This window comes from Zingiber officinale, chromosome 1B (assembly GCF_018446385.1).
Source record: "Zingiber officinale cultivar Zhangliang chromosome 1B, Zo_v1.1, whole genome shotgun sequence".
NCBI classification, from domain to species: Eukaryota; Viridiplantae; Streptophyta; class Magnoliopsida; order Zingiberales; family Zingiberaceae; genus Zingiber; species Zingiber officinale.
The window spans coordinates 150,345,390-150,371,387 of NC_055986.1; the positions used below are offsets into that span (position 1 = coordinate 150,345,390).

General features: G+C 36.9%; 2 protein-coding genes across 3 annotated transcripts; both read right to left on the minus strand.

Moving 5' to 3' along the window:
* Window positions 1-3,233: 3,233 nt before the first annotated feature.
* LOC121984952 (probable serine/threonine-protein kinase PBL19) lies at window positions 3,234-25,426 on the minus strand. Of its 2 annotated transcripts, none has more exons than XM_042538157.1 (5): window positions 25,088-25,426; window positions 24,126-24,577; window positions 23,231-23,461; window positions 4,542-4,664; window positions 3,234-4,092 (listed from the first exon to the last, which is right to left on the minus strand). In XM_042538157.1, exons 2-5 carry the CDS (start codon window positions 24,522-24,524, stop codon window positions 3,562-3,564), a joined length of 1,284 nt encoding a protein of 427 aa, XP_042394091.1. In that variant the 5' UTR covers window positions 24,525-24,577; window positions 25,088-25,426; the 3' UTR covers window positions 3,234-3,561. The 2 variants fall into 2 exon arrangements, with proteins under 2 accessions (XP_042394091.1, XP_042394081.1); XM_042538147.1 differs by having other exon boundaries at window positions 23,231-23,491; window positions 25,088-25,420.
* Window positions 13,022-18,640, minus strand: LOC121984964 (60S ribosomal protein L27-3-like). The gene has a single exon (XM_042538169.1). It carries the CDS (start codon window positions 14,028-14,030, stop codon window positions 13,623-13,625), a length of 408 nt encoding a protein of 135 aa, XP_042394103.1. The 5' UTR covers window positions 14,031-18,640; the 3' UTR covers window positions 13,022-13,622.
* Window positions 25,427-25,998: the final 572 nt, after the last annotated feature.

The window sequence follows — 25,998 nt, forward strand, 5'->3', positions numbered from 1 at the left end:
ATGGCATCATACCAATCAAGCATAAACATAATTTTAACATATCATGATCTGGCGTGTTCATCGGCGTGGGTCCCCCCCCCTCCCAAATCATACCACCGTCCCATTCATGAATACATGACTTCTAGCATACATGATCTAGCGTGTTCACCGGGCGTGGGTCTCTGGATCATACCATCATCCATTCATGAATGAGAGGTTTCTAGCAGACATGATCTGGTGTGTTCACTGGCGTAGGTTTCCGGATCATGCCACCGTCCCATTCATGAATACGTGGTTTCTAGCATACATGATCTAGCGTGTTCACCAGACGTAGGTTCCCGGATCATACTACCGTCTCATTCATGAATATGTGGTTTCTAGCATACATGATCTGGCGTGTTCACCGAGCGTAGGTTCCCGGATCATGCCACCGTCCCATTCATGAATATATGGTTTCTAGCATACATGATCTAGCGTCTTCACTAGGCGTAGATTCCCGGATCATACCACCGTCCCATACATGAATATGTGGTTTCTAGCATACATGATCTGACATGTTCACCAGGTGTAGGTTCCCGGATCATACCACCGTCTCATTCATGTATCCAAGTTACATATCTATATGGTTATCCAAACACTGTTAATAACACAAAAATTCAAAAACAACTAACCTTATCAAAATGTCATACACAATATAAGGTTATCAACAACATGGGTTATAAGTTACATCCTAAATTCCAAAACTATTATAACCTTAACGAGTTAATAGGGTTACTAATTTCTTATTCTCATAACATGATGCAAACCAAGGCTAAGTTATAACATATGATATCAACAAACTAGCATATCATCAACATCATTCGAGGTAAGGTCATCCAGGACATGAGCTATAACCTATCATGTTAAATCCTAGAAATACGAAACTAAAATCACCTTAATGAGATAATAAGGTTACTAATTTCTTACGTTTTAACAAGATGCCAATCCGAAATCCAAACATATTTTAGGTTATCTAAACATGCATGGCTAGCTCGTTAGCACTTTAAAAACTAACAATCAATGATCCTACTACATGAAATATGAAGATGCCTAAATATTTCTATAGTATTTAAAGGACATTAAATTCTAATAAAATATCTTAAAGTTCTCTATACATTAATTATGAGAACTATAATCATAGGAATTAATGTATGCATCAATAAGATGAAGGAATTACCTGAAATATTAAAACAATAACTAGTGATCCGATTTTATGATGAATGAAGAATCTTAAACGTTATCAACAATAATTAAATGACTTTAAATTCAGATTAAATCATCTAAGATGTTCTCTTTACCTATCTCTTAATTCTACATACTATAGGAAGGATTTAAAGCAACTAGAAGGTAAAGAACGTGCACATATAGGAATCGAAATTTACTTCACATGAATTCATGTTTCGTTCTAAACTATTTGTACAACCCTTATATTTCAGGTTAAATCACCTACGATATTCTCTATACCTATCCATTAGTTCTACATATTATAGAAGGAACTAATGCAATAAGAAGTTGAAGAACATGTCTTAACTTAACTCTACCGAAACCCTCCTCTCTTTCCGTTCAAGGCTTAGGACCGGCAGCTCCTCCTTCTTCTCCTCTCAAGACTGGTGGGATGGTTAGAAAGTGGGGTGAGGGAGAGAGAGAGAGGGTTCTCTAAAATTCTCTCTCCGGAATTTTTCCTAGGGAGTTATATAAATCTTGATTGAGCCAAGTCTATCATATAATTAATTGCATATCAATCTTTCTACAATTAGTTTATAAAAGATAATCAAGTATTAGAATTTCTCTATAAAATCACAAATAAAAATCTTACCAAATCACAAATAAGTCTTTTTAATTTATACCTTAAATAAATTTGCTACATAACATATATATGTATATTTTCTTTATATGCCTTATCCTTTTCCAATTTAATTTGTATAAGATAAATATGATATTCGGATTTCCCTATAAAATCACAAATAAATCTTTTTACACATTAGGATGTCAATCATTTTTTCTTTTATAATCAGAGAAATATATTAGGATCATTATTGCTAATAACATTTAATAAATAAATAATTATATTTTTCATAATAATAACAATGCTAATAATATTTGATAACAACAAAATAGAATTATACATTTTTAACCTACTCTAGTTATGCATGGATGGTTTTTGGGCACTACAGCTCCATCGAGGTAACTCCACCTATAACTGTAGCCCCTATTAACTTGTAAGTGTTCTTTGCTAATTTTTGTCCTTTCATTATCGTTAGAGCTCTCTTATTTGTAATTACAATCAATATCATATGGTGTACCAAGTGAGATTAAATTTTTCCTTAGATCTGGTATATGTCAGACATCATATAAAGTTCTGATCACATCATCAAATATCTTGATTCTGATGTTCCCTATGCCAATGATTTTACAAGATATATCGTTTCTTATCAACGTTAAATCAGAATCTACTATCCTATAGGTGTTAAACCACTTCTTGTCAACAGTAATATGAAATATTATAAGATTTAATATATTAAAGGTAAAATCTAAATTTTATATTAAAAATGAGAAGGGAATCTAAAAGTGATAGTTTTTTTTATTTATGTTATAAAAAATAATAAATTAAAATTAATGTTGTCTTCTCCTTGGGTTAGTATAACTTTAACCAAGGAGTTTTCTAAAATTAAAATTAATAAAATCTTATATAATTTAACAATAAAAATTAAATAATTTAAAATTATTATTAATTAAAAAATATTACCAAAATTTAAATATACAATTTTAATTAATAATTTTGCATCTAAAAACACTAAAATTTATATAAAAATTTATTTTTAAAATTAATGTTTATTTTTTTAAAAAAAAAATCTAGTTTGACAACACTAACATCACCAGTTTGACAATGCAATGTGTACTTTATAGTGACATTTAAAACATTGTCAAAAATATTAACAACTCACGTCAATGCTCTCATGATGTTTATTAAGTGTACCATTTATTTTCAACATCAATTTTAAAAAATAAAATAAAGCATTGTCAAAAATGCTAACAACTCATATCAATGCTCTGATGATGTTTATTAAGTGTACCGTTTCATGTTCACTATCAATTTTAACAAAATAAAAATAAAGCATCACTAAATCATATTTTTCCTGCAGTGACTTAACCACTAGAAGAAGTATAAGTGTCGTCATTTGAAGAACCACACTATTAACCCATTGCAGCCTTCATTAAATAAGCAAAGCTCATGCATTCTTTCAAATTTCGGAAAAAAAAAACAAAAGTTGCACAAAGAACTTTGTTAAACTAAACTTATCCCTCGATACTTCAACCAGAACTTCTTTTCATCCAAAACACGATAAGCTAAGCTATCGACCTAGAAATCCTCCATGGCAAAAATATTTTCATTCTCCTCAGCACAGCCAAGCATAGCAATCATCTTCCAGTCGATACCAAGACATATATAAGATTTCCATGTTACTCCCTTATTATATATTCAAAACTATAACCCCTAAACTGTATCTACAGTGTAGATGACTTAATATAGCACACCGGCCCTCATGTTTGATTTCTAGCCTTCATTAGCACAAATTTTCTCCCACCAATATTCTTCCCCAGATTTTCCAGATGAAGCATTCGTCTTCTCGCCGATGCTACGCCAGATTCTTGCTCAGTATTGTCATTTAAGTCCACGCTAGGAGTCACTTCAACAGCACCCACCTGACCATCCAAGTCCTTGTACTGCATTGCTTGTTTTAAGCTTTCAACTACCTCGCTCATCTTTGGGCGTTCTCTAGCAAACTTTGACAGGCACAAATCAGCCAGCACAGCAACTTCTCTAGCAGCCAAAAGTGAGTATTTGTTCTCAAGTCTGGGGTCCATCATCATGCTGAACTTCCCACTCTGAGAAGGAAATTGCTTCACCCAGTCCAATAGTTTCTGCTGATTTCTGGGACGATTTCTCTCCATGGCGCGCCTGCCTGTAAGGATCTCATACAGAACAACTCCAAAACTCCAAACATCACTTTTCGTTGTGAGATGGCCAGTCTCTACATAGTCTGGAGCAGCATAACCGTGGGTACCCATCACCTGATCACCACAAAATAAATAAATAAATAAATAAGCCAGTACACTATTCTACTTGTAGGGAATTAAATATCAGACGATGTAGAAAATTTGTAAGAGAAAAAGTTATTTATCCTTTGTGCTCAATTTCTTTTCTGCAAAAGCTTTTACGTCTTTTTAAGGGTTTGCACAAATTCATTCTGATGACTTCCGCTTGCCATAAGACAATCTGGAGGATATGTGCTTGAATTCCACATGACAAAAGTAGTTTGTCATATAAAAGTAGTTTCCAAAGTATTCAATCCCCAATCCACTATGCAAGTCATGGAACATGTTTATTTTTTAAAAGGGTATAAACACATTAAGTTTCATATTCATATGGAGATCAGGTAAAGCAAGCTACATAAAACAAAGATAAATTGTGATTTGTGATCTCATGATCATGAAACAGGTAACTTTGATTCAGGGCATACCGCTGTAGTTACATGAGTGCGGTTATCTGATGGTCCTTCTCTTGCTAAGCCAAAATCTGAAAGCTTTGGTCTAAATTCCTCATCTAATAGAACATTTGAAGCTTTGAAATCACGGTATATGACCTGTTGAATTAAGGAGATGAGAAAAAAATGTGGGATAATCTTAAAATAATCATGACACATCTGTTCAATAATAATAAAGAAAGATGTCCAAGATAGACGACAATGTATTGCTGGAGGTGAATCCAGAAACCAATTCAGATATGTAATGGTTATAATATTGAACAATGATGAGAGCAGGTGACCAAAAGAAACTAATGAAAAGTGCATGACGCAGAATAAAAGTGTACTCATTTTGTTAAAAAAAACATGATTTTGTAAAAGTCTCTTTAGTTTTAAAAAGTCTATTAGAATTTTTAGGATATTTTGTTAGAAAAGTTAATTATGAAGTAAGTCATCCATAAATAGAAGTTAGCATTTCATGTATTTGACAATTTTTTAAATAATATAATTTCCAATTTCCAATATGGTATCAAATCAAACCCTATCTCTCTTCAAACCCTAGACATCACTCTAAATCCTAGTCATCGCTCTTGTTGCAGCCATTGAAGACTTCTAACCCTAGCGGCCTAGCCTCATTCTCTTACCTTGTTGATCAACACTACCTGCTATCTTTGCAAGTAAGCATCTGACCTCAAGTCCCCTCGGATGGATCTAATGGCTAGCACATGAGGTATTGTCATCATGAGGTCTGGGTTTCGAATCTTAACAAAGCCAAGATAAATGTCTCTCTTATGTGCTAGTCATTATTCCAAAGGCTAGTAGCCGCCCGTGAATTACCTCCTCCGTGTTGTCCCTGGGGCGAGTTGGCGGGGGCGCTGGGAGCGAGCGTATTCGTCTTTTTGCCATCAAGTAAGCATCCGACCTCTCTCTTCTCCACTTTTTGGCACATAACAAAATTCTTCTTGTACTAGCCTTCGTAGCAAGAATTTTTGCAATTGATTGGCCTTCATTGCCAATTTTTCCTAGTTACTAGCCTTCACTTTTCCTCATTGCTTGGCCTTCATTGCTCGTTTTTCCTTATTGCATGGCCTTCATTGCTGATTTTCCTTCTCATTTTTCTGCAAGTTTTGACTTATAAAACTGTCATAACTTGCAATTGCTACAACACAATCAAAGCTTGTGATTGTAATAATTTATTGTGCAACTATTGTAAAAATACACATCACATTTGTAAATGGTGTTTAAAGCATGGTTTAAAATCTCGAACAGTATCAATTTATGATGGGAACAAAATAGTTTTGATAGTGTATCATATTGTGCCAATATTTTTCAAATATAAAATACATTAACTAAAAATAAAATATTTAACATATATATTTTTTAAAAAATAAAATATTTAACATATATATTTAAAAAATAAAAATTATATAAAAGATTTTTTAAAAGGAAAATATATAGATAAATAAATAAATAATTTATTATATATTTTTAGAATTAAAATAAATAAAATATATAGTTAACTAGATAATTTTATTAGGATTTAATTAAAACTTTTTAGATTATTTCTATTATGGTTAGGAGTTGATTAAGATAATCAACTTAAATTTTAATTAAAATTCCATGACCAGCTCATGCAACCCCTCCGCGACCGTAGAAGTTGCGCAACTCCTCCGCGGTATTTTTAAATATAAAATATAAAATATAATAACTAAAAATAAAGCATTTAAAAAATTAAAAAATAATTTGAAAAAAAAAGAAAAAAATGAATATAAATAAATTATTATATATTTTTAGAATTAAAATAAATAAAATATATAGATAATCAGATAATTTTATTAGGGTTTAATTAAGACTTTTTAGATTATCCATATCATAGTTAGGAGTTGATTAAGATAATCAACTTAAATTTTAATCAAAACCCTCTAACCCGCTCATGTGACTTCTTCGCGACAACAAGAGTCACGCGACTCCTCCACGGTATTTTCAAATATAAAATATAATAACTAAAAATAAAATATTTAACAAATATAAAAAAAAAATTTAAAAAAAAAACAAAAATATGATGATAAATAAAAAAATTGTATTATATATTTTTAGAATTAAAATAAATAAAATATAATCAATTAGGTAATTTTATTAGGGTTTAATTAAGTCTCTTTGATTATCCTTATCATAACTAGGAGTTGATTGAAATAATCAACGTAAATTCTCAGGTTTAATTAAAAACACCCTTTCTCACTAGCCTAAACTGACCCTCCGACACGGAAGCTAGGGTCGCGCGTCATCTCCGGCATTGCCATGGGGTCACACATCCCCTCCTGTGCGGCCACGAGGGTCGCACGACCCCTCCGGTGAGACCGCGTGGTCACACGGTCCCTCCGGAGAGGCCAAGATGGTCGTGCGACCACTCCGACGAGGCCAAGATGATCACGGGACCCCTTCAGTGCGGCCGCAAGATCGTGTAGCCCCTCCGGCAGGCCTCGTGGTCGCGCGGCCCCTCCAACGGGCCACGAGGGTTGTATAGCCCCTCTAGCACGTGTAACGACCCGGCCCCTTGGGCGGCCCATTTGGTGGCCACAATGGCGGCCCAACTTGCGACCCCTTATGTCGTCAACCGACGACCCTCGGGCGTGTGTCGTTACTCACAAGGTATTTTCACCCCTGGCCAGTGGATTTTTGCCTTCCCCAGGATTCGAACTCTAGACCTCTAAGATAAGTACTAAAGTTTATGAATCCTGGTAACCAAGTGAGCGCCTTTTTATTGTAACGACCTGGCCCCTTGGGAGGCCCAACTGGCGGCCCCACTAGCAGCCCAACTAGCGACCCCTTATGTCGTCAACCGACGACCCTCGGGCGTGTGCCGTTACTCACAAGGTCTTTCCACCCCTGGCCAGTGGATTTTTGCCTTCCCCAGGATTCGAACTCTAGACCTCCAGGCTAAGTACTAGAGTTTATGAATCCTGATAGCCAAGTGAGCGGCCAGGATTCATAAACTCTATTACTTATCCTGGAGGTTTAGAATTCGAATCCTGGGGAAGGCAAAAATCCACTGACCAGGGGTGGAAAGACTTGTGAGTAACGACACACGCCCGAGGGTCGTCGGTTGACGACATAAGGGGTCGCCAGTTGGGCCGCCCAAGGGACCGCCAAGGGGCCGCCAGTTGGGCCGCCCAAGGGGCCGAGGGGCCGGGTCGTTACAATAAAAAGGCGTTATTTTATTGTAACGTCACGGCCCCTCGGCCCCTTGGGCGGCCACACTAGCGGCCCCTGATGGTCCCTTGGGCGGCCACAATGGCGGTCCAACTGGCGACCCCTTATGTCGTCGACCAACGACCCTCGGTCGTGCTATTACTCACAAAGACTTCCCACCCCTAGCCAGTGGAAAACCTAGTGAGTAACGGCACGCCCGAGGGTCGTCGGTCGACGACATAAGAGGTCGCCAGTTGGGCCGCCAGTGGGGCCGCCCAAGGGACCGCCAAGGGGCCACCAAATGGGCCGCCCAAGGGCCAAGGGGTCGGGTCGTTACAATAAAAAGGCGCCTTTTATTATAACGACCCGGCCCTTGGCCCCTTGGGCGGCCCCTTGGCGGTCCCTTGGGCGGCCCAACTGGCGACCCCTTATGTCGTCGACCGACGTCCATCGGGCGTGTGCCGTTACTCACAAGGTCTTTCCACCCCTGGCTAGTGGACTTTGCCTTCCCCAGGATTCGAACTCTAGACCTCCAGGATAAGTACTAGAGTTTATGAATCCTGGTAGCCAAGTGAGCGGCCGCCCAAGGGGCCGAGGGTCGGGTCGTTACAGCACGGCTGCAAGGGTCGCATGACCCACCAGCACTACTCGAGGCCTGGTGCCGAGTCGTGCCAATGTCAGTCAACAAGCAGAATGAAATGTTTTGCCTGTTTTGACTGATTCAACACAAAATTTTAATCCATGGTTAGAAGCTTCATGGAAAGCCTCCTAGCCAAGAGTAGGGACACATATGACGAATATACAACAAAATAAAACAACACCAAAGGAGTCAAATGGATTCAACGAAGAAGAGGTTCAGAAGCGAAGATCTCTTATTTGTAACCTTGACAAGCTTTCATGTACTTATTTATTAGTGTACTCATGTATGTTTCCGTCCTCCATTAGATTAAATGACTTGAATACAACTTTTTCAACCCTTGGATCATGAATTCAAGAGCTACCGATTATATGTTCCACTAAGCAAGAGCTTTTTTCAATTAAAAAAATCCACAACTAATGGTTCTTTAACAAATATAGCTAGGAGGTGCAGGAGATCTTAAAATAAGTGCATCATTAACCTTGATTAGTGTTCTTAATATCCCTATATTATCCTCAAACTTTATCTTTATTCAAAAGCTTAGTAAAGAATTATATTGCAATGTGATTTTTTTATCATACTTATTATGTATTTCAAGATAAGGATTCAGGAGAGATGATTGGACAAACTAAAGAAAGGGATAGGCTCTACTATCTCGAAGCATTGGGTCGATCAAACATTATCAAAGACAACTTACTTCCACTTTAGTTTCAGAATTTTATTCAGTTAATAATGATAAGATTTGGTTTCACCATCATCGAATTAGACATCTATCATTTAGAATCGTTCAATTTTTGTTTCCATCTTTATTGCAAAGTTTTGATGTTGAGAGTTTCAATTGTGAAGCATATGAACTTGCTAAACATACATGTCTTTTCTATTAAGTAATACAAGAAGCTCTTTTCTCTTCTATCTCATTCAGAGTGTTATTTGGGGTCCCACTACTAATGTTTCTAGAGCAAAATGGTTTGTGACATTCATTGATGATTGTACTTGTGCTACTAGGATTTTTTACTTAAATAGAAATCTAATGTTAATGAGTCTTCCCAATTTTTTGCTCCATGATTAAAAATCATGTGGTCTTTAGAACAAATAATGCTCTAGAGATTATTTTAATACGTCTGAACTCCTTATTTTAAAAAAGATAGTACATGACTCATCTTTGTATCAATACACCACAATAAAATAAAGTTGCAGTAAGAAAGAATGGTCATCTCCTACAATCAACCCGAGTCCTTTTATTCCAGAGAACTATGCCTAAATCCTTTTGGGAGAAGTAGTTCTTATGGTCGTTTATCTTACAAATCATTTGCTTTCTAAAATCTTGGAGTTTAAGAGTCTAAAGGAAACACTCTTAACATTCTCTCCAAACATACACACCACAAATAATCTTGTCCCTAGGATATTTGGGTATGTCATTGTTTATGTGCGCAATCAAAAAAGAGGAAAGCTAGACCTAAGGATGTTAAAATGTATATTGTAAGTTATTCTTCAAAAGGGTACAAGTGTTATCATCCTCCATTAAAGAAATTCTATGTGCTAGTGGCCGTTACTTTCAATGAATAAATGTCTTACTTCACGACACCTTATCTTCAAGAGGATTTTAAACTAGAAGATAAGGATGGGATTTCTTATTCGACTTGTGCCTAAGTGAGTATCTGAGTCCATTTCAAATCCTGTGTCTAATCTATGTCAAATCCTATTTCCTGTGCTTAGGCACATCCTATCTAAGCACCTGTGTATAAATCTATATATGAAAATTCCAACTCTATCATTAAGAATGTGAGACTTGACAAAGCGTACTCAAAGGGAATACTCGAGGGAGAAGATGATTGTCCCTGAACTAATGCATGTCTAGGATTCTAACCCAAATATGAGAATGAGGTAACAATTTCTAATTCTTCATTACAAGATGAAATTAAATCTCAAGTAGGTGATGCGGATCTAAATCTTCCCATTCTATTAGAAAATGAACTAGTGCACAAAACAACCTTTATATCTTATTGAAAACTTTGTATCTTTTCAACAGTTTTCACAAGACTTCTTGATAACATAACACCATTGTCATTCCTACCACCTTATTGGAGGCATTTTCCAATGAGGAATGGAAATAAATCATGAATAAAGAAATGAAGGTATTAGAGAAGAATAAAACACGGTTGATAAAGTTGCTAAAAGGAAAGAAACCTATTTGAGGCATTTTCCAATGAGGAATGGAAATAAATCATGAATAAAGAAATGAAGGTATTAGAGAAGAATAAAACACGGTTGATAAAGTTGCTAAAAGGAAAGAAACCTGTGGAGTGTAAATGAATCTATACAATGAAATATAGAGCAGATGGATCAATAGAGTTATAAAATATAACTAGTAGACAAGGGATATACTCAAACTGATGGGATTGATTATCTATATATTTTTACTGCAGTTGAAAAAATGAATTCTTTCAGAATTCTACTAACATTGGCAACTAATTATAGTTGGAATTATAATAGTTTGATGTCAAGAATAAATTTTTGCATGGGGAACAAGAGAGAAATTTATATGTAGGTTCCTCCATGATATGAAAATAATTTGAATGCTCATGTTGTATGTAAATTGAAAATAAAAAACCTTATAAGGACTAAAGCAATCACCGCGAACATGGTCTGGTATATTTGCCAAAGTTATGATTGAAATGTATGGGATATAGGCAAAGCCAACGAGATTATACATTACTTATTAAACACCTTTTTGCAAGTGTTTAACAAAAGAGTAAGAAATCAAAATATTAGGAAGGTCGAAATACTTTTTTAGGATTGTAGTGGCTCACTCTAAACAAGACATTTACATCTCCTAACATAAATATGCATCAAATCTCTTTAAAGGAAGAGGCAAGACAACATGCAAGCTAGTAAGTATTCCAATAAATCTAAATCTCAGACTTGAAATAACAAAGAAAGATATCACAGTAAATAAAAGAATGTATCAACATCAGGTTGAAAATTTTATTTATCTCCTAACGAGCATATACAGCAAATGTAATTAGTCGATTCACGCATAACTCTAAAATGTTCATCTGCAAGTAGCTCACCGAGTATTACACTAACTCAAAAACAGACTACGAAATCGTGTATTCAGTTTAAAAGAAATGGAGGTTTGGTGCTAGAGACATACGGATGATGATTATGTTGAGTTAGTGGTTGACAGGAGGTTAACCACAGGATATTGCACCTTTTTATGGTAGGTAACCTCGTCATAAAGAGTAGCATAAATCAAAATATGGTGGCGTGATCTATTGGCAGAACAAAACTTCAAGCAATAGCTTAAAGTGGGAAGGTAAATAAGACTTTATTGTGATAACAAGTTTGCAATTAGCATAGCTCACAATCCAGTACATTATAATCAAATGAAGCAAATTGAAATTGATAGACATTATTGAACATTTCATCAAGGACAAACTAGAGAGAGGATTGATTTGTACCCCTTATGTATCAACATATAGACAACTTACAGATATACTTACTAAAAGGTTAAGTAGCTCAATGTTTCAAAGTATAATATCCAAGCTGGAAATGATCAACATTTTCACTGTCTTGAGAGAGAGTGGAAAATATTATCTCGTAAAAGTGTGTTTAGTTTAGGATTTTTTATTAGAAAAGTTTATCATGAAGAATAAGTATGAATCCATACATATAATAAAAAGTTAGGTTCCCATGTATTTGATAGTTTTTAAATAATACAATTTTCAGAAAATTGTAGGACCTCAACTTTGCATTATCACAAAATTGAATTCATATTGTAAAAGAAAATGCAAAGATGTTGAAGATGAGTATGATGAGCAAGCACAAGGGAATGGAGTATCTCCAACAAAAATGCTATGTGCCATAACACAATGGGGAGAAAAATATTAAGTTGCATTGTTATGTTAGCGATCATCATGATTGTTCGAAGGGAACTTAAAAAAAAAAAAGGGCAACCCAGCACGAAGCTCCTGCTATGCGGGTCCCGGGGAAGAATCCATTGTACGCAGCCTTATCCTACTTTTTGCAAGAAGTTGTTTCCAGGATTCGAACCTGTGACCTTTTGGTCACAAAGCAACAACTATACCATTGTGCCAATGTTTGAAGGGGACTTATGCTCCGAAATATGAATTCAATGTAGGTGAGAAGAATGTGAGATTGTGATTCCTATTTACGCAAACAAGCTTGTTGGTGAGACACGCCTTAATTGTGCATTGTGTATGAGGTATGTGAATTAATTTTAAATCTTTATCGCATTCCTAGGGTGAAATTGCGAAACATATTGTGGAGAGACTACTATAAATTTGTATACAATTGCAAGGAATAAAAAATTGAAGAGAAAAAGATTTGTGCCAAGTTCTAATGTAAGCAATTGTGAGTAAAATGCATAACTTATGTGATTTGTCCTAAGAATCAAGCTACTGTGATCCACTGTGAGATCATAATGTCAAGATAGACTTTAGAGTGAAACAAAAACATTAGTTATCAAAGATAGGTTAAGACAAAGCAAGAGTGCTTCCATTAGCATGACCTTAGGGTGTGTTTATTCAAGTTATCATGTAAAACTTTGATTATGTGAGTATCAAGAAATCGCATACCCAAGGTTATAGGAAATAAAATATATGTTTAATTCAATTTTAGGTTTAAAAGTTTTAGTGTATAACCTAGTTTAATATTTACTATATTATCCTTGGTATTCCACCTTCGGTGCCACTTTGGTTCGCATTTTCTTGGAGATCAACATAGGCCACAGAGATCTCTGATAGGAGAGATTGCGGCGGCGACGGTCGCAATCGCCGCATCTCGTGCAGCTACAAGAGCGGCTTGCTGTCTCTGAATCGTGGGGATCCCTTCACCCATTGTCGCTCGCTATTGATCCCCTCCGAAAAGGACAATGTCGATGCCAACAACGGGAGGCGAATGTGGGCAAAGGAAATTACATCTCACTATCTCTCATCGTACCATTCCTCCTCATTTTCTCCCTTTACTTTCTTCTCTTCTTCGAGCTCTTCATCAAGCGCATGGCGATCCCCGTCGCCACTCCCTGCTACACGACCCTCAATGAGTAGTTGGGGAAGCAAACGCTAAGGAATTAAATGTCGACTCTAGAAACGCTAACCTAGTTTAACATAAATGGATAAAACCTCAATCGGAGACACAAATCATCCACAATCAGAAACCTCAATGGATTGAACTGTTAGGTACAAATCATAAATTGGAGACACAAATAGGAGCAAAAGGCGTTGTTTAGATTAAAACCTAAGCTTGGTGAAGAACCATTTGTTCTTTCCGGTCTTGAATCGCTCCTCGAAGTGGGCCTTCACCTCCTTGGAAGCAGCGACCTTCTTGTCCCGAGTCTGGAGTACGTCGAGGGTGACAATGTCCTTCAGATCCACGTTGAGGGTGTAGTGGGTGGGCATGATGTGGTTGTAGTTCACCAGCTTCAGGAACGGCTTCACCCGCGACTTCTTGGCTTTCTTCTTCGCAAAGTCCTTGTGGATGAACTTTTTGGGGTACTTGGCGTTGTCGGCCACCAGGCAGTGGCCATAGGGCCGCTCCCGAGTGTCGCCATCGAAGGCTCGAATGATCATGGCCTTCCGCATGACGAAGAAGTCATGCAAGATGATGACGGCCTTATTAGACTTCAGAAATTTCACCATCTTCGACTTCTTCTCACTGCCGGCGCTCACCTGAATCAACTCTTGCTAATCGTTGCCACAACTCCAATCCCATGAAAAGGAAACCCACCGCCGGTAGAAGGTAATTTTGCGAAAATTTTGTTGTTAACCCTAGAATCATGGAAAACCTTACACTTCCAAGGTATTCTGATTCCGAGCCACATGCCCCATTTGCTAACGTGTCAGGCATGAGTCATTGCTCGGGGATCACTCATTACCTAAACCAAATAAAGTTTTTGTTGATAACATTGGATAGATAACCAAGATTATCAACAATAACCCTGAACAAAACACGCCCTTAAGGTGAACTTGTAGCAATGGATAAAGTGTGAACTGTATGTGCATCAATGAGAGAGAGATATCAATCATCAAAGTAATTGAGGCTAAGAATAATTGGACCTTGTGTTGTGCTCATGTTTGAGGCATAATCATCAATGATTGTATGGTAAGTTGAGTACCTCAAGAGTAGTCTTATCAGATCTCAAGTCTTGCGTTGACTCAACCTTGGTGAGTTTCCCATGGCCATTCTTTGGTCCAGTATGAACTTGACGAAAGTCTCTTCTTTAAACTTTTTAGTTGTTTAGTTGTGTTGTTTCTGATTTATCTTGGATCTTCCATGGACAAATGTTACTACATATTTGTTTTAGTTATCACACTTAGAGAGTATCCTAAGCATCCACATGCTTACAGTTATCATTCTTATTTAATAATGTATGAAGGGAATCAGTCCTCTTATATTGATGATGCAAGATAAGAAATTCTATTAGGACCAATGCAATGGATGTTGGACAAGCTAGAAGGGATTAATAGCGAATGTTTCTACAATTACCACTTAAAAATTCTTGTTAAAAACTTAGCAAGGTTAATTTAAACACAATATGCACCCGAAATAAAATAAACAAGAACAAACACACTAATACTTGAATTTACAATAGTTCAGAATCCTCATTCCTACTCTACACCTATAACTCATTGGTGAGCCTATCCAAAATGCACCACTAGATTTTCTCCTTCTAACAAGAGGTGAAGAAACCTTATAAATGAGTACAATCGAAATTCAAATATGAGTGCACAACAAGGCAGTAAATTATCTTAGGAACGTTATCCTTTAAATGCTCCCCTCGCCCCTTTCATCTTCAACTTGTTGGTGCAGCGAAATCGGTTCGAATCGTTAGAGAGAAGGGGTAAATAGTGTATCTGCAATTAAAATGATCTTTTCTCTTGCTAACTGGTTAGCAAGGACCCACATATAAGTTCATCAAAATAAGCATGAATATAAACATAATGGACTCAGTTATTTATTTGGTTCATAACCCCCAGATTGTTATGTTCAAGGCCTAAGCATAGGAAACATTTGTTCACTATCCTTCTCCTCTTCAGTGTTAAAGGCGGAGTAGCCTCTTACAGCTTTTGAGTACTATATAAGAGAGAAGAAAAAGAACACTTTGAATGTAATCGAAGCTCATGGATGTGTGTTTTGCAACTGAACTTCTCACCTCCTTATAAAGAGCTGCAGACTTGGCACATTCAATCGACCGGAAAGGTTGTTCAATTGATTGAAAACCGATGACGTGGTAGATAGATCTCATCCTCTCGACGGTCTTCACTCATCTCTTTGATGACATAGCATCCTTTCAATCAACCAAATAACACATCAGCTTCGGATAACTTCTCTAGATATGTTGTCGCGTGTCCTCCGATCGTCCGATCCTACACTACGGTCGTACGATCCCACTTACATCAAATCCCTGCTGCTGGATCAGCTTCCACGTAGCTTATGGTAGTCCAATCCCATTGTCAAGTCAACTGATCCAACTCCAGCGATAACATGTAGTACTGATAAGGATAAAATTATGCATTGGTTGACTGAACTACTAGCCTGATTGACCCCCGAACCTCCCGAGTCGACTACACCTAAATTAAAGCCTAATTCCACCTAAGGTTGAGTCTACTGATGTGTGTTTCATGCAAATATTTTCAGTATTATTTTGCGTACATTTGATTCATTATGTCAGCATATATTGCATACTGTCATCGCTTTTGCATTATTTTTATCTTTTTAGTTCGAAGAACTACTATTTGTGTGTTTTTATTGACAGGATGTGATTTTGGAGTTTAACTGGAGTCAAGAAGCCTTGGAGAGTGCATTCCAGCATGGTGCACGGTATGGTCGTGTCCCCTGACACAGTCGTGCATCACTTGAGGAATTAGACAAGCAACGGAGCAGAAATTGGACTTCCAGCACCGAACATGAGTTGGTCGTGTCCCCTAACACGGTCATGCTACTTGTTGTACATTGACGAGGAGCTCTTCAGTGGTCGACACAGGTTGGCTATGCCATTAGGCACGAGCGTGTTCCATTTCCAGGGCCCACTACGGCCAAGCCGTGGAGCTCACCACAGCCATGGTAGGCTAGGGTCAATTGGCGGTGCCCTCCTTTTTTCAAGAAAATTTTGTATTTTAGGAAAGTGCCCCCAACTTTTTAAGAAAGTTTACTAATTTTTCATATCTTTGGAAGTTATAAAAGGACCAAGGGGGAATCTATTTAGAGCATTCAGGGATCAAGGGGTTCTCCCCTTCCCATCAAGGGTTTTTCAATGACAAGGAACCCTAAGAGAGAGTCGTTCCCAAGGAGACACCAGGATTTCGTCCACCGAAGAGCTTGGAGATCTTCCAAAGCCTATGCCCACACCAAGACTAAGCTTTCTCTCTCTTTTCTCTTTGATAGGAGTTGTAGAATGTATTTCATTATGTCTTTGGCTTGTAACTCCATCTCCATGGAGTAGTTTCTTAATTTTGGGATTAGTTAGTAGTCTAATGCATTATTGACACTTGTTTTTATTAATTCAACTTTTTTTATCACATGACATATTTGATACATGATTCAGCTTTAGTATATATATATGATTATATCGCTAGTGTGTGTTCTCATACCACAGAGATGCAAGGAAGGACCGAGACTTAAACTTAATTCTCCGATCTATAAATCCTGAACTTAAGGGTTCATTCACGAAAGTAGTCCAAAACCTCTCTAGGGCACCATTGGCTATTACAAAGCTTAATGAATCTACCCTGATTCAAAGTCACGAAGTAAGGAATAGCACCTAGAGAATCATGAGGCATCACAACAGAAGTTTCTCTGAGAAAGCGATCGCTTTAGTAAGGCTACCATGAAAGTAGGCACCACATTAGATACACATATATTGTCCAAGAGGAAGTATTGGGTAACTCAGGATAAATCATTTTCATGCATATCGAACACAAAGGTAAAAGAGTGAGTTACATTTAGGGTGTCAACGATGATCGCGGTGAAATCGAAGTCCTAGAATTGCTTCCAAAAATAATTTTCCCACAAATTCTCATTTGCTTTCTTACTTTGTTTCCTTCACACACAATTCTCTCAATTTCAACTCATTTAGATAACCTACTTTGCATTCAAACTAGTATTCGATTTAACAGTCCCAAAGGACGATATTTTATTACTTAACGATAATTGTGCACTTGTAGTCTGCACACATCATCTACTCTTATCCAATTACAAGTCACTCAACACTCATCTCACTGGCTTACCTTGCGCCTGGTTTCTCGTCCATCAAATGCTCACTCCTTGTGTCATCCTTCTCAGTCTACCGAAGTACTCTTCCACAGCTTCTCATTCTTGGAAGCACCGAGCCTATCGGCTCCCTTCCCGTGTCATCCTTCTCACTCGCTTGTTGCCTTCTGCCAAAGTCTTGTCGTCTTTGATGCTCTTCGCCCTTTCTGATCCCTTAGGTGTCTCATACCAACCTTACTCCACCGGATCTTGAGCCATCGGGTGCTTTTGTGTTCTCTTAAGTCCATACACACTTAGATGCATACATCAAAAATAACAAAGCCTAATTTAACTCATTTGACAACATATCAAAACAATCATGGCTCCACCACTTGGGGTTCTAACATAACTCTTTACCATTTTGTTGTGCTAAGATCAATAAGAATCCACCATCATCACCGAATGTATTGTAGATATTAGAACAATTGTCACGCAACTTCGTCAAATCAATGATTCTCTCTAATTTTTCTATTGTGCATCATTCTATTATAATTCTTAATCAGTTGACCTTAGCCCCCATGATTCAATTGGAATTCTTCATCGATCACCTCTAACATCAGACTTAGCAACAAATAAAAATATTCTTCACTAGTTGATTGATAACTAACATTTGGACACATTACTTTGACTCTTATACCCGACGTTTTAATACTCTCATATGGTTAATTGTTGATTCATATCATGTTTTACGAGTTTGGTTCTATTTTGAGCTTCAATGCAATTCTTCCTACATTTAGGGCATTATATCTAAAAATGTGAATCTTGTCTAGTAGGGAATTAAAGATGAACGAATCGAACCAATTGAACTCACGGCTTGAGGTTAAGGAGAAGTCAGTTCATCTTGGTATGGTTCAATTTAGAGTTGGTTTAATTGGAAATAGAAGCGGTTCAACTTTTCAACTTCAACTCGAACCAAGGCAACCTTCATTGTGGTTCAAGCCCCAATCTGGTTCAATTCAATTCAGATTTGGTTCTTCACTTGAGGAAACGAGTTCACTCCTCTCAACTAACGGACCCCCCCCCCCCAACCTCACGATCACGAGCTTCCCCCGATAGTGATACATCCCCGATGCCTCCTCATTTCATCACCTTCACCGATGTCATCTCCCTCATGTCAGAATTGGAGGTAAAAAGGATTTCCTTCCTCCACAGACGCCTCTCCATCCCACGACACCAAGATCCCTATAGGAAGACAGTCGGAGGACTCAGCTTCCACCCACGACGCCTCTTCTACACTGAATCCAGAGTTCCTTCACCATTTCACAACCACACCCCAAGAACGGATCGCAACAACTCTTCCATCCATAAGCTGAACCTCAACTTAAGTGTCAAAACTTAAGGAAGAGAACTCTATCTTGAAAAACCAAGTGAGTTAAAGTCAACGTTGAGCAAGTTCACGTCTGGGTTAAGTATTTAAATATGATGCTTGGGACTAGACGGGCTACATACAACAAGGGTTTAACTCAAGTCAAAATCTTACTTTACCCTAGTCAAAAGAAATGGGAAGAAAATGACTTAGGTTCCCAAATCTGTCTTAGTTAATCAAGTAGAAAATAAATGTTATTAGGTACCCAAACAACATATACATGTGATTGACTCAAGTGCTTACTATGTTAATGCTAGATTAAAATCGATTAGAGCTCCAACTTAGGGGAAGCTACCTCTTAGATCTTTTAGACTAGCATTAACTCAACTTATTACATTTTTTTAAATAGATATGGTTTCAATATGTTATTTGCTTTATTCATCTCTAATTACAAAATGGACTTAGCCTAGACCCTACCGTATACTGCATGCACCTATAGATTTAGTCAGTTAGCATCTCATAAACACCTAAGGTATAACTTGTTTGTGTTTGAGGGAAAAAATATAGAAAGGCGTGAGATGCTTAGGATTATGGTCATTAATTCCAGATGTTTATATCAGTGCATCGACATGAATTGGGGTTAAAACTTTATATTGATCAAGTTAGGTAATTTTCACATGTTAAAAGCTTAGTTTTCGTAAGATTAAGCTGAAAACTTACTTACATTGACCAACCGGTTGATAGTTTTTATCTTATAGATAGCTAAGCCGGAAATCAAAGTTGGCCCTTTTGAAAGTGTTTTTAAGATCTTATTTTGATAAAAACTTAGATTTTTTTATAAATGCATTTTTTTAAAAAAATATTATCCTTTTATGTTTATGTTTAAATTTACTTTCGAAATTCTCTTGAACTCAAGGTTAGAGTTTTAAACTAGAAATATGATTTTCGAGAAGTCAACATTTTTTACCTTCCGATTGCCCAGATAGTATACAAGCACTAGGTACTAAACCGCAAAAAAAAAAAAAAAAAAAAATTAAACTAATTTAACCAACATCAATAAAAATTAGGTTTGGTCGACCACACTTACCTACGATTATGGAATTGATGCATACCCCGCACACGAGTCAACAACCTACTCCTCCATCTAACTAGACAAATCTTGGTTCCAATTTTTTTTAGGAGATTCATGTTTGACTTATTTGGATTTTGACTGCTATTTATTTGATTTGACTTGTAGCTTCATGATTGAATTTAAAACTAATTACATGTCTGTTTTTCATCTTGCTTATTAATTTATAATTAATTATTTGAAATTTTGATTTAACATATTATGTCTTGTTTAATTCTCCTCTTAATCCATTTTTGATGTATGAAAAAGGGGGAGAGAAAGAAAAATAGGGCACGTAAAGAAAAGTTAATTCAAATTGTTTTCAAAGTTTTTAAACTTGTGATCTAATAAGTTGGTGTCAAGTGTGTATGAGTAGGTTACTTGACAAATGGTAAAGTTATGGTTGGGAACCAAGCAATGACTAAAGTCCTAGTGGAACTAAAGACCTGATTGGAAGTCAGGCATGAGCGAACTCTTGATTGGGAACCAAGCATGAAAGTCCTAGTTAAGAACTAGTTGGATCAAGTCCAAGTAGAGTTAGCTGGGAGATGAAGGGTTTGGAGGACAAGTTCAAGTAGAGTCAGTTACGAGTTAAAGGCTTGACAAGACAAGTCCAAGTGGAATAAGCTAGAAGTTGGGAGCTAGGAGATGAAGCTTGCAGACAAGTTCAAGTGGAGTAAGCTAGAAACTGAAGGCTTGGCAAGACAAGTCTAGGTGGAGTAAGCTGGGAGCTGAAGCTTAGCAACAAGTCCAAGTGGTATCAGATTAGTTTGACAACTCAGTCTAGATGAGTCAGTTGGAGGTTGAATATCTAGATCCAAAAGTAAGTGCAGGTAATTTTACATTCTCTATCATACTCATTACGCATAACCATTGTAGGGAAGCAAAGTTCGACAGTTCCAAGTGACCAGAGGGAGTTCAAGCGACTTAGCTAGTGATAACTCTCGACGAGGGAAATCGGAGAGTCCAAGCGATCGTATCAGGGTCGAGGCGACTGGAGTAGCTTCCAAGTGACCAGGAGATGTTATCTAGCGATCCGAGAGTCGGATCAAGATCAAATTTGACCCCTCTCCAAGTGATTAGAGAGCTTCTAGTTGACCGGAGAATGCAATTAACATTATCTAAAGGATAAACGTTGCAGCCACATTAGCAAGATTTAGGCGACCGGGGAGGCTCGAGTCGACCGGGGCTTGTCAAGTCAGTAACAGAGGAATAAAGAGTTTTGAGGCAAAGCTTTGGAATCAACAATTCACTCATCACACTCATTCGTATGCTCGTGCTCTAGTGACCTCTTGCTCTCTGTGTTGCGACATACTGCAACCTCGCGGTTCATTTATAATCGGCAACACCTAGAGTAATCTTTCACATTTCTTGTGTTGTCATACTTGTTTTTTTTTTTTTTGTGCTTAACATTTTAGATTTTTTTTTCCATAAGGTTTATCCACCTTTATAAAGTCTTGCTGGAAAGGAGAAATTAAAGAAATAAGGATCACATTTGGAAAAAAAAAAAAAGAAAGCAAAATGTCCAGATGACAACCCATTACCAAATGGGATAAAATGACTAAAAAAATATTCTCTCACATACTTTAAGGACCAATTATACAATAAGTTAATAAATTTGAAATAATCATCCCCAAGTGTGATAGAATACCTACTAACTAGGTTTAAGGAACTTCACATGCATTGTGAAGATAGAGAAAATCCTAGAACTATATGTGTTCACTTCATTGATAGACTTAAGCCTCTAAAGAGAACTTAACCCCAATACACAATGTTTTATAGCTGCCATGAAAGAGGAAACCTAGAATTCAAATGCCTACAAAGAGTCTGAGTCATAGAACATGAATAAAAACCCAAAAATGAAACTTACTTCCTAATTCAATGGGAGTGAAAGCAAACATGCATCCCTAGAAGAAACCATGGATGACATTAGAGACCAACGAATTTTATGATGTATGTTACATAATGATGTTTTTAGTGATATTAAGTGTTGGGTAGCCATGGTGTGTGCCAAGTATATACCAAAATTGTAGTAAACACTTATCGTATCATTCAATCTTCATATATAAGGATTCCTACAAAATTCAGAAATTATAGCATACAAATCAATTATAACATAAATTTCCACCTCAAGTAATCAGAAGCATATATTGAAAATAAAGATCTTGCATGAATAATTGAATATGCACCAAGTCACAAGATTCTTTCTTCATTCCTTGGTGCACCATAACCGAATCTAAAATTATGAAATAATACATTTTAGAACCAACAATAAGTTGGGTCCAATTGGATTTACTAGGTGCTCTTTGGAAATCCATTTTTGAACTATTTTTGCAGGTTTAATTTCTCTAGTAGTATTTCAAGGTGTAAAAGGTTCATATAATTTATCCTTTATTCTTGATTTCAAGCTCATGACAAGTACTTAGCTTTTTAATTTTTTACCATCTGATCTCAACCAAGAGTGTAACATGCTATTGCATTGGTTATTGAACAAGAAAAAAATCGCCAATAAATACATGAACCAAGTATGAAAAATACAACCAAATTCCCTCTATTCAAATTTATTTTTTATACAATATTCAGATCTATTTTTTTATTTAAACATCAAAATGTTGCACCACTTGGAATTATTGAATGAGAAAAAAAATTGCCAATAAATACATGAACCAAGTATGAAAAATACAACCTAATTCCCTCTATTCAGATTTATTTTTTATTTAATATTCAGATGTATTTTTTTTATTTATGCGTCAAAATGTTGCACCACTTGGAATTATGTAGGCAGTTTCAAGAATGAAAGTTTCTCCATCCAACCATTCCCTTCTAAAGGGGAAAATTGACTTTCAAAAAAGGCACAGAAAAATTCCTAATCAAATGAAATACTGCAGGAAGTTATTTTCCTAGATCAAGCCAACGATATTTGATAATTCCTTTGTAATCACGAAAGTGAAAGTGTGTATTTCAGGACTACAGCCAAGCAAAAGATCATTTTTCTTAATTTAGGTATATTATGGACACCAAATAGAGCTGGATAAGTACATTCAACTGACTTAAGTGATTCTCCAAATATAATAGCACTTCTCTGGCAATATCAGGGTAGCTTCTTTTCATCAAATTAGCACTAAGAACAGTGTTCACATATATATAAGACAGAACTATGGTTTCTCAAGGGATACCTGAATTTCCATCCTCTCATGGAGGTATGCCAGCCCTTCTGCAGCACCCAAGGCTATCTGCAACCTTATAGCCCATGGAAGAGAGGGATAAGCTCTGTTAAATAAGTGGTCATCTAGGGTTTTGTTAGGCAAGAACTCGTAGACCAACATCCTTTGTGCTCCTCTTTCACCATCCACAGAACAATATCCAATAAGCTTAACAAGATTTGTGTGTTCCACAATACCTAAAAACTGCACTTCTGTCAACCATTGTTTGTGACCCTAGATAGACCAAATTGAATGTCATAAAAGATCTACTTAAGAACAACCGAAAATAATGATAATCTACAAAGGGAACAATAACATTTCAAGTAGTTCAATGAAGGTGAGACAATTTCTTGAAAACATCTGCAAATAAATAATTGCTACATCAAATTCAGAAAATAAATTTATCCATCAGAAGAAGTCAGTTAATGCTATAGGACCATAAATCAAGATTCATTTTTAAAATTCAACGTGAAGTAAAATTCGAAGTATTCAAATGATAAAACAATCACAAGATCCTATATCCTTCACTGAGTTTTTTTGTCACATTATCCTACATGGAAATCTCATTCTTTGCTTTTGGCATCGTTATGTGCACATTCATGCATCTCATTGCCAAAGAAGATGAAACTAGCTCTCGATTGCCATGTCCATTACCTGTTGACCATGCAGCTCAGTATGTGCATATTCATGCACACTAAATCTGGAGCACAACTACAACTTAAGCCTATTTCCTAAGTTAGTTGGCATATGCTGAATGAAAAATGCACAGAATACAATAAGTTATTTTTGGATCATTTTTCTCCCAACAAAAACTCTATGGTTGAAGAATACATGACGCTGTAAAACACTTGAGATTGAGCACAAGTACCTGCATGCCTTGTGGATTAAGCTTCTTGATGGCCACTATGGTTCTATCTCCCTTCCCATTGGGAGGCTTGACATAGCCTTTATACACGCTTCCGAACCCACCCTCACCAATCTTTAGCAGCCTACTGAAGTCGTTTGTTGCATTTTTAAGCTCCTTGAGCTCAAAAACACGCAGGTTATGTGCCCCTCTTTCCTCGTACAACTCAGGTATGCTTTTCTGAGAGGACGCAGAGAAAGTGGACTTGCTCATCTGTTCCACAGCTGCTGAATCCTCTGACATGCCCGTGCCATCTTTTGATATGGACATCTGTGAGGAAATGGGCGTTGTTCCCTGGATGGGAGGCGAAACCCCGGACCTTATAGATATGTATCTCTTTTTGAAGTAGCTGAAGCACCCCATTCTTGGAAGTGGGCAAAATCTTCGGAAGCTAAAGAGAAGGTCTCTAACACAGTCTGTAGAGGAAAAACATCAACGAGAGTGGAAGAAAATTGGAGAATCTAAACATACAAAAAAAAAAAAAAAATAGAAACAAGAAAACGAACAGAAGTGAGTAAAGTCTGTCAAGAGCGCGACGAAGATTGGAAAAAGAAAAAAAAAACGAAAGTTGAAGTAAATAAAGACGGGTCCTTTACGGAAAACAATATAGCACAAAGATGTTTGAAAAAGACGCAAACCTGAAGATTTCTAGAAGCAGACAATGAAAACGAAGTCGACAGAAGAACAAACGCAACAAGAGGAAGAGAGAAGAAACAACTCAGGAAACTGGCTGCTTGGGGCTGGAAACATAGAGCCGCAGAAAAATGAAGACGATATCGAGACCCAAAAAAAAGTGCTCACGATTCGTCCTTCGTCGATCGTCGCAGTGGAAGAACAAGAAGCAGCGCGAGAGCGGACACGGAAATGAACAGAAGGAAACAAAGCGTGGCAAGGAGAGAAGAGAGAAGCGAAGATAAATTAGTCACCTGAGTCAAATTTCTGCGGCAGTCTGCGCCTTGCACCACACGCACAGGGAGGACCACCGATCGTGGGTGCTCCTCGAAGATTATAGCTCTTGGCGAAGGCCTCTGATTGGATTTGGGTTGCCCTCCTTACTGAACATCACAGTACAAGGAAACGAAACAAAGCAGGAGCGGAAGGTCCATCTCTTTCCACCTCTACGACTTTGGCAATAAGGTTCAAAAATGGCTGCTCTTGACTGAATTCAACCGCCGGAAGTGGGTGGACTTCCGTGGGGCAGAGTCAGATCGGTCGCAGTCATCTATGGTTGTCTGTTTAAAGAGGAGCGAAAAGGAGCGTTGGCTGTGGATAAAGCTCGAGATCTGGATTGGAGGAAGGCGAGCAAGTCAAAAAAACTTTTTTAAAAAAAATGTAATGGATTTTGAAAAGTATTTTTAAGAGATTATCTGTGGTAAAATAAAAATGAATACCTTTGAAATTTGTATAATTCATAAGTGATTTACCTCTCTTTGATTTCAAATGCTATCCATGAGAATTAGAATAAAGATATTTTGGGGATAAATATAAGATGGAATGTCTTTTTTATTTTTTCTTAAGTATTTTGATAATAAAATGGAAATTTCATAGACGTTTTAACATTGATAAAATATTAAAAATCATTAAAATTGTTACTAAATACTAGACGGTTTTTTAATTTATTTTCTTCTTCTAAAAGTAAAGTTTTTTAATTGCACCCTTAGTGGGTTTAAGAAATGTCATATATATGGCTTCTCAAATTTGACCCTCAGACATACCTAAGTACCCCTCCTTAGATCGCTAAGATCACATTAGTCATCCTATAGTTATCTAGATCTCATCATTAATCCCAAAGTGATGGTAATTTTTTTCTTCCTTCATAAATCTCATGATTATTCTT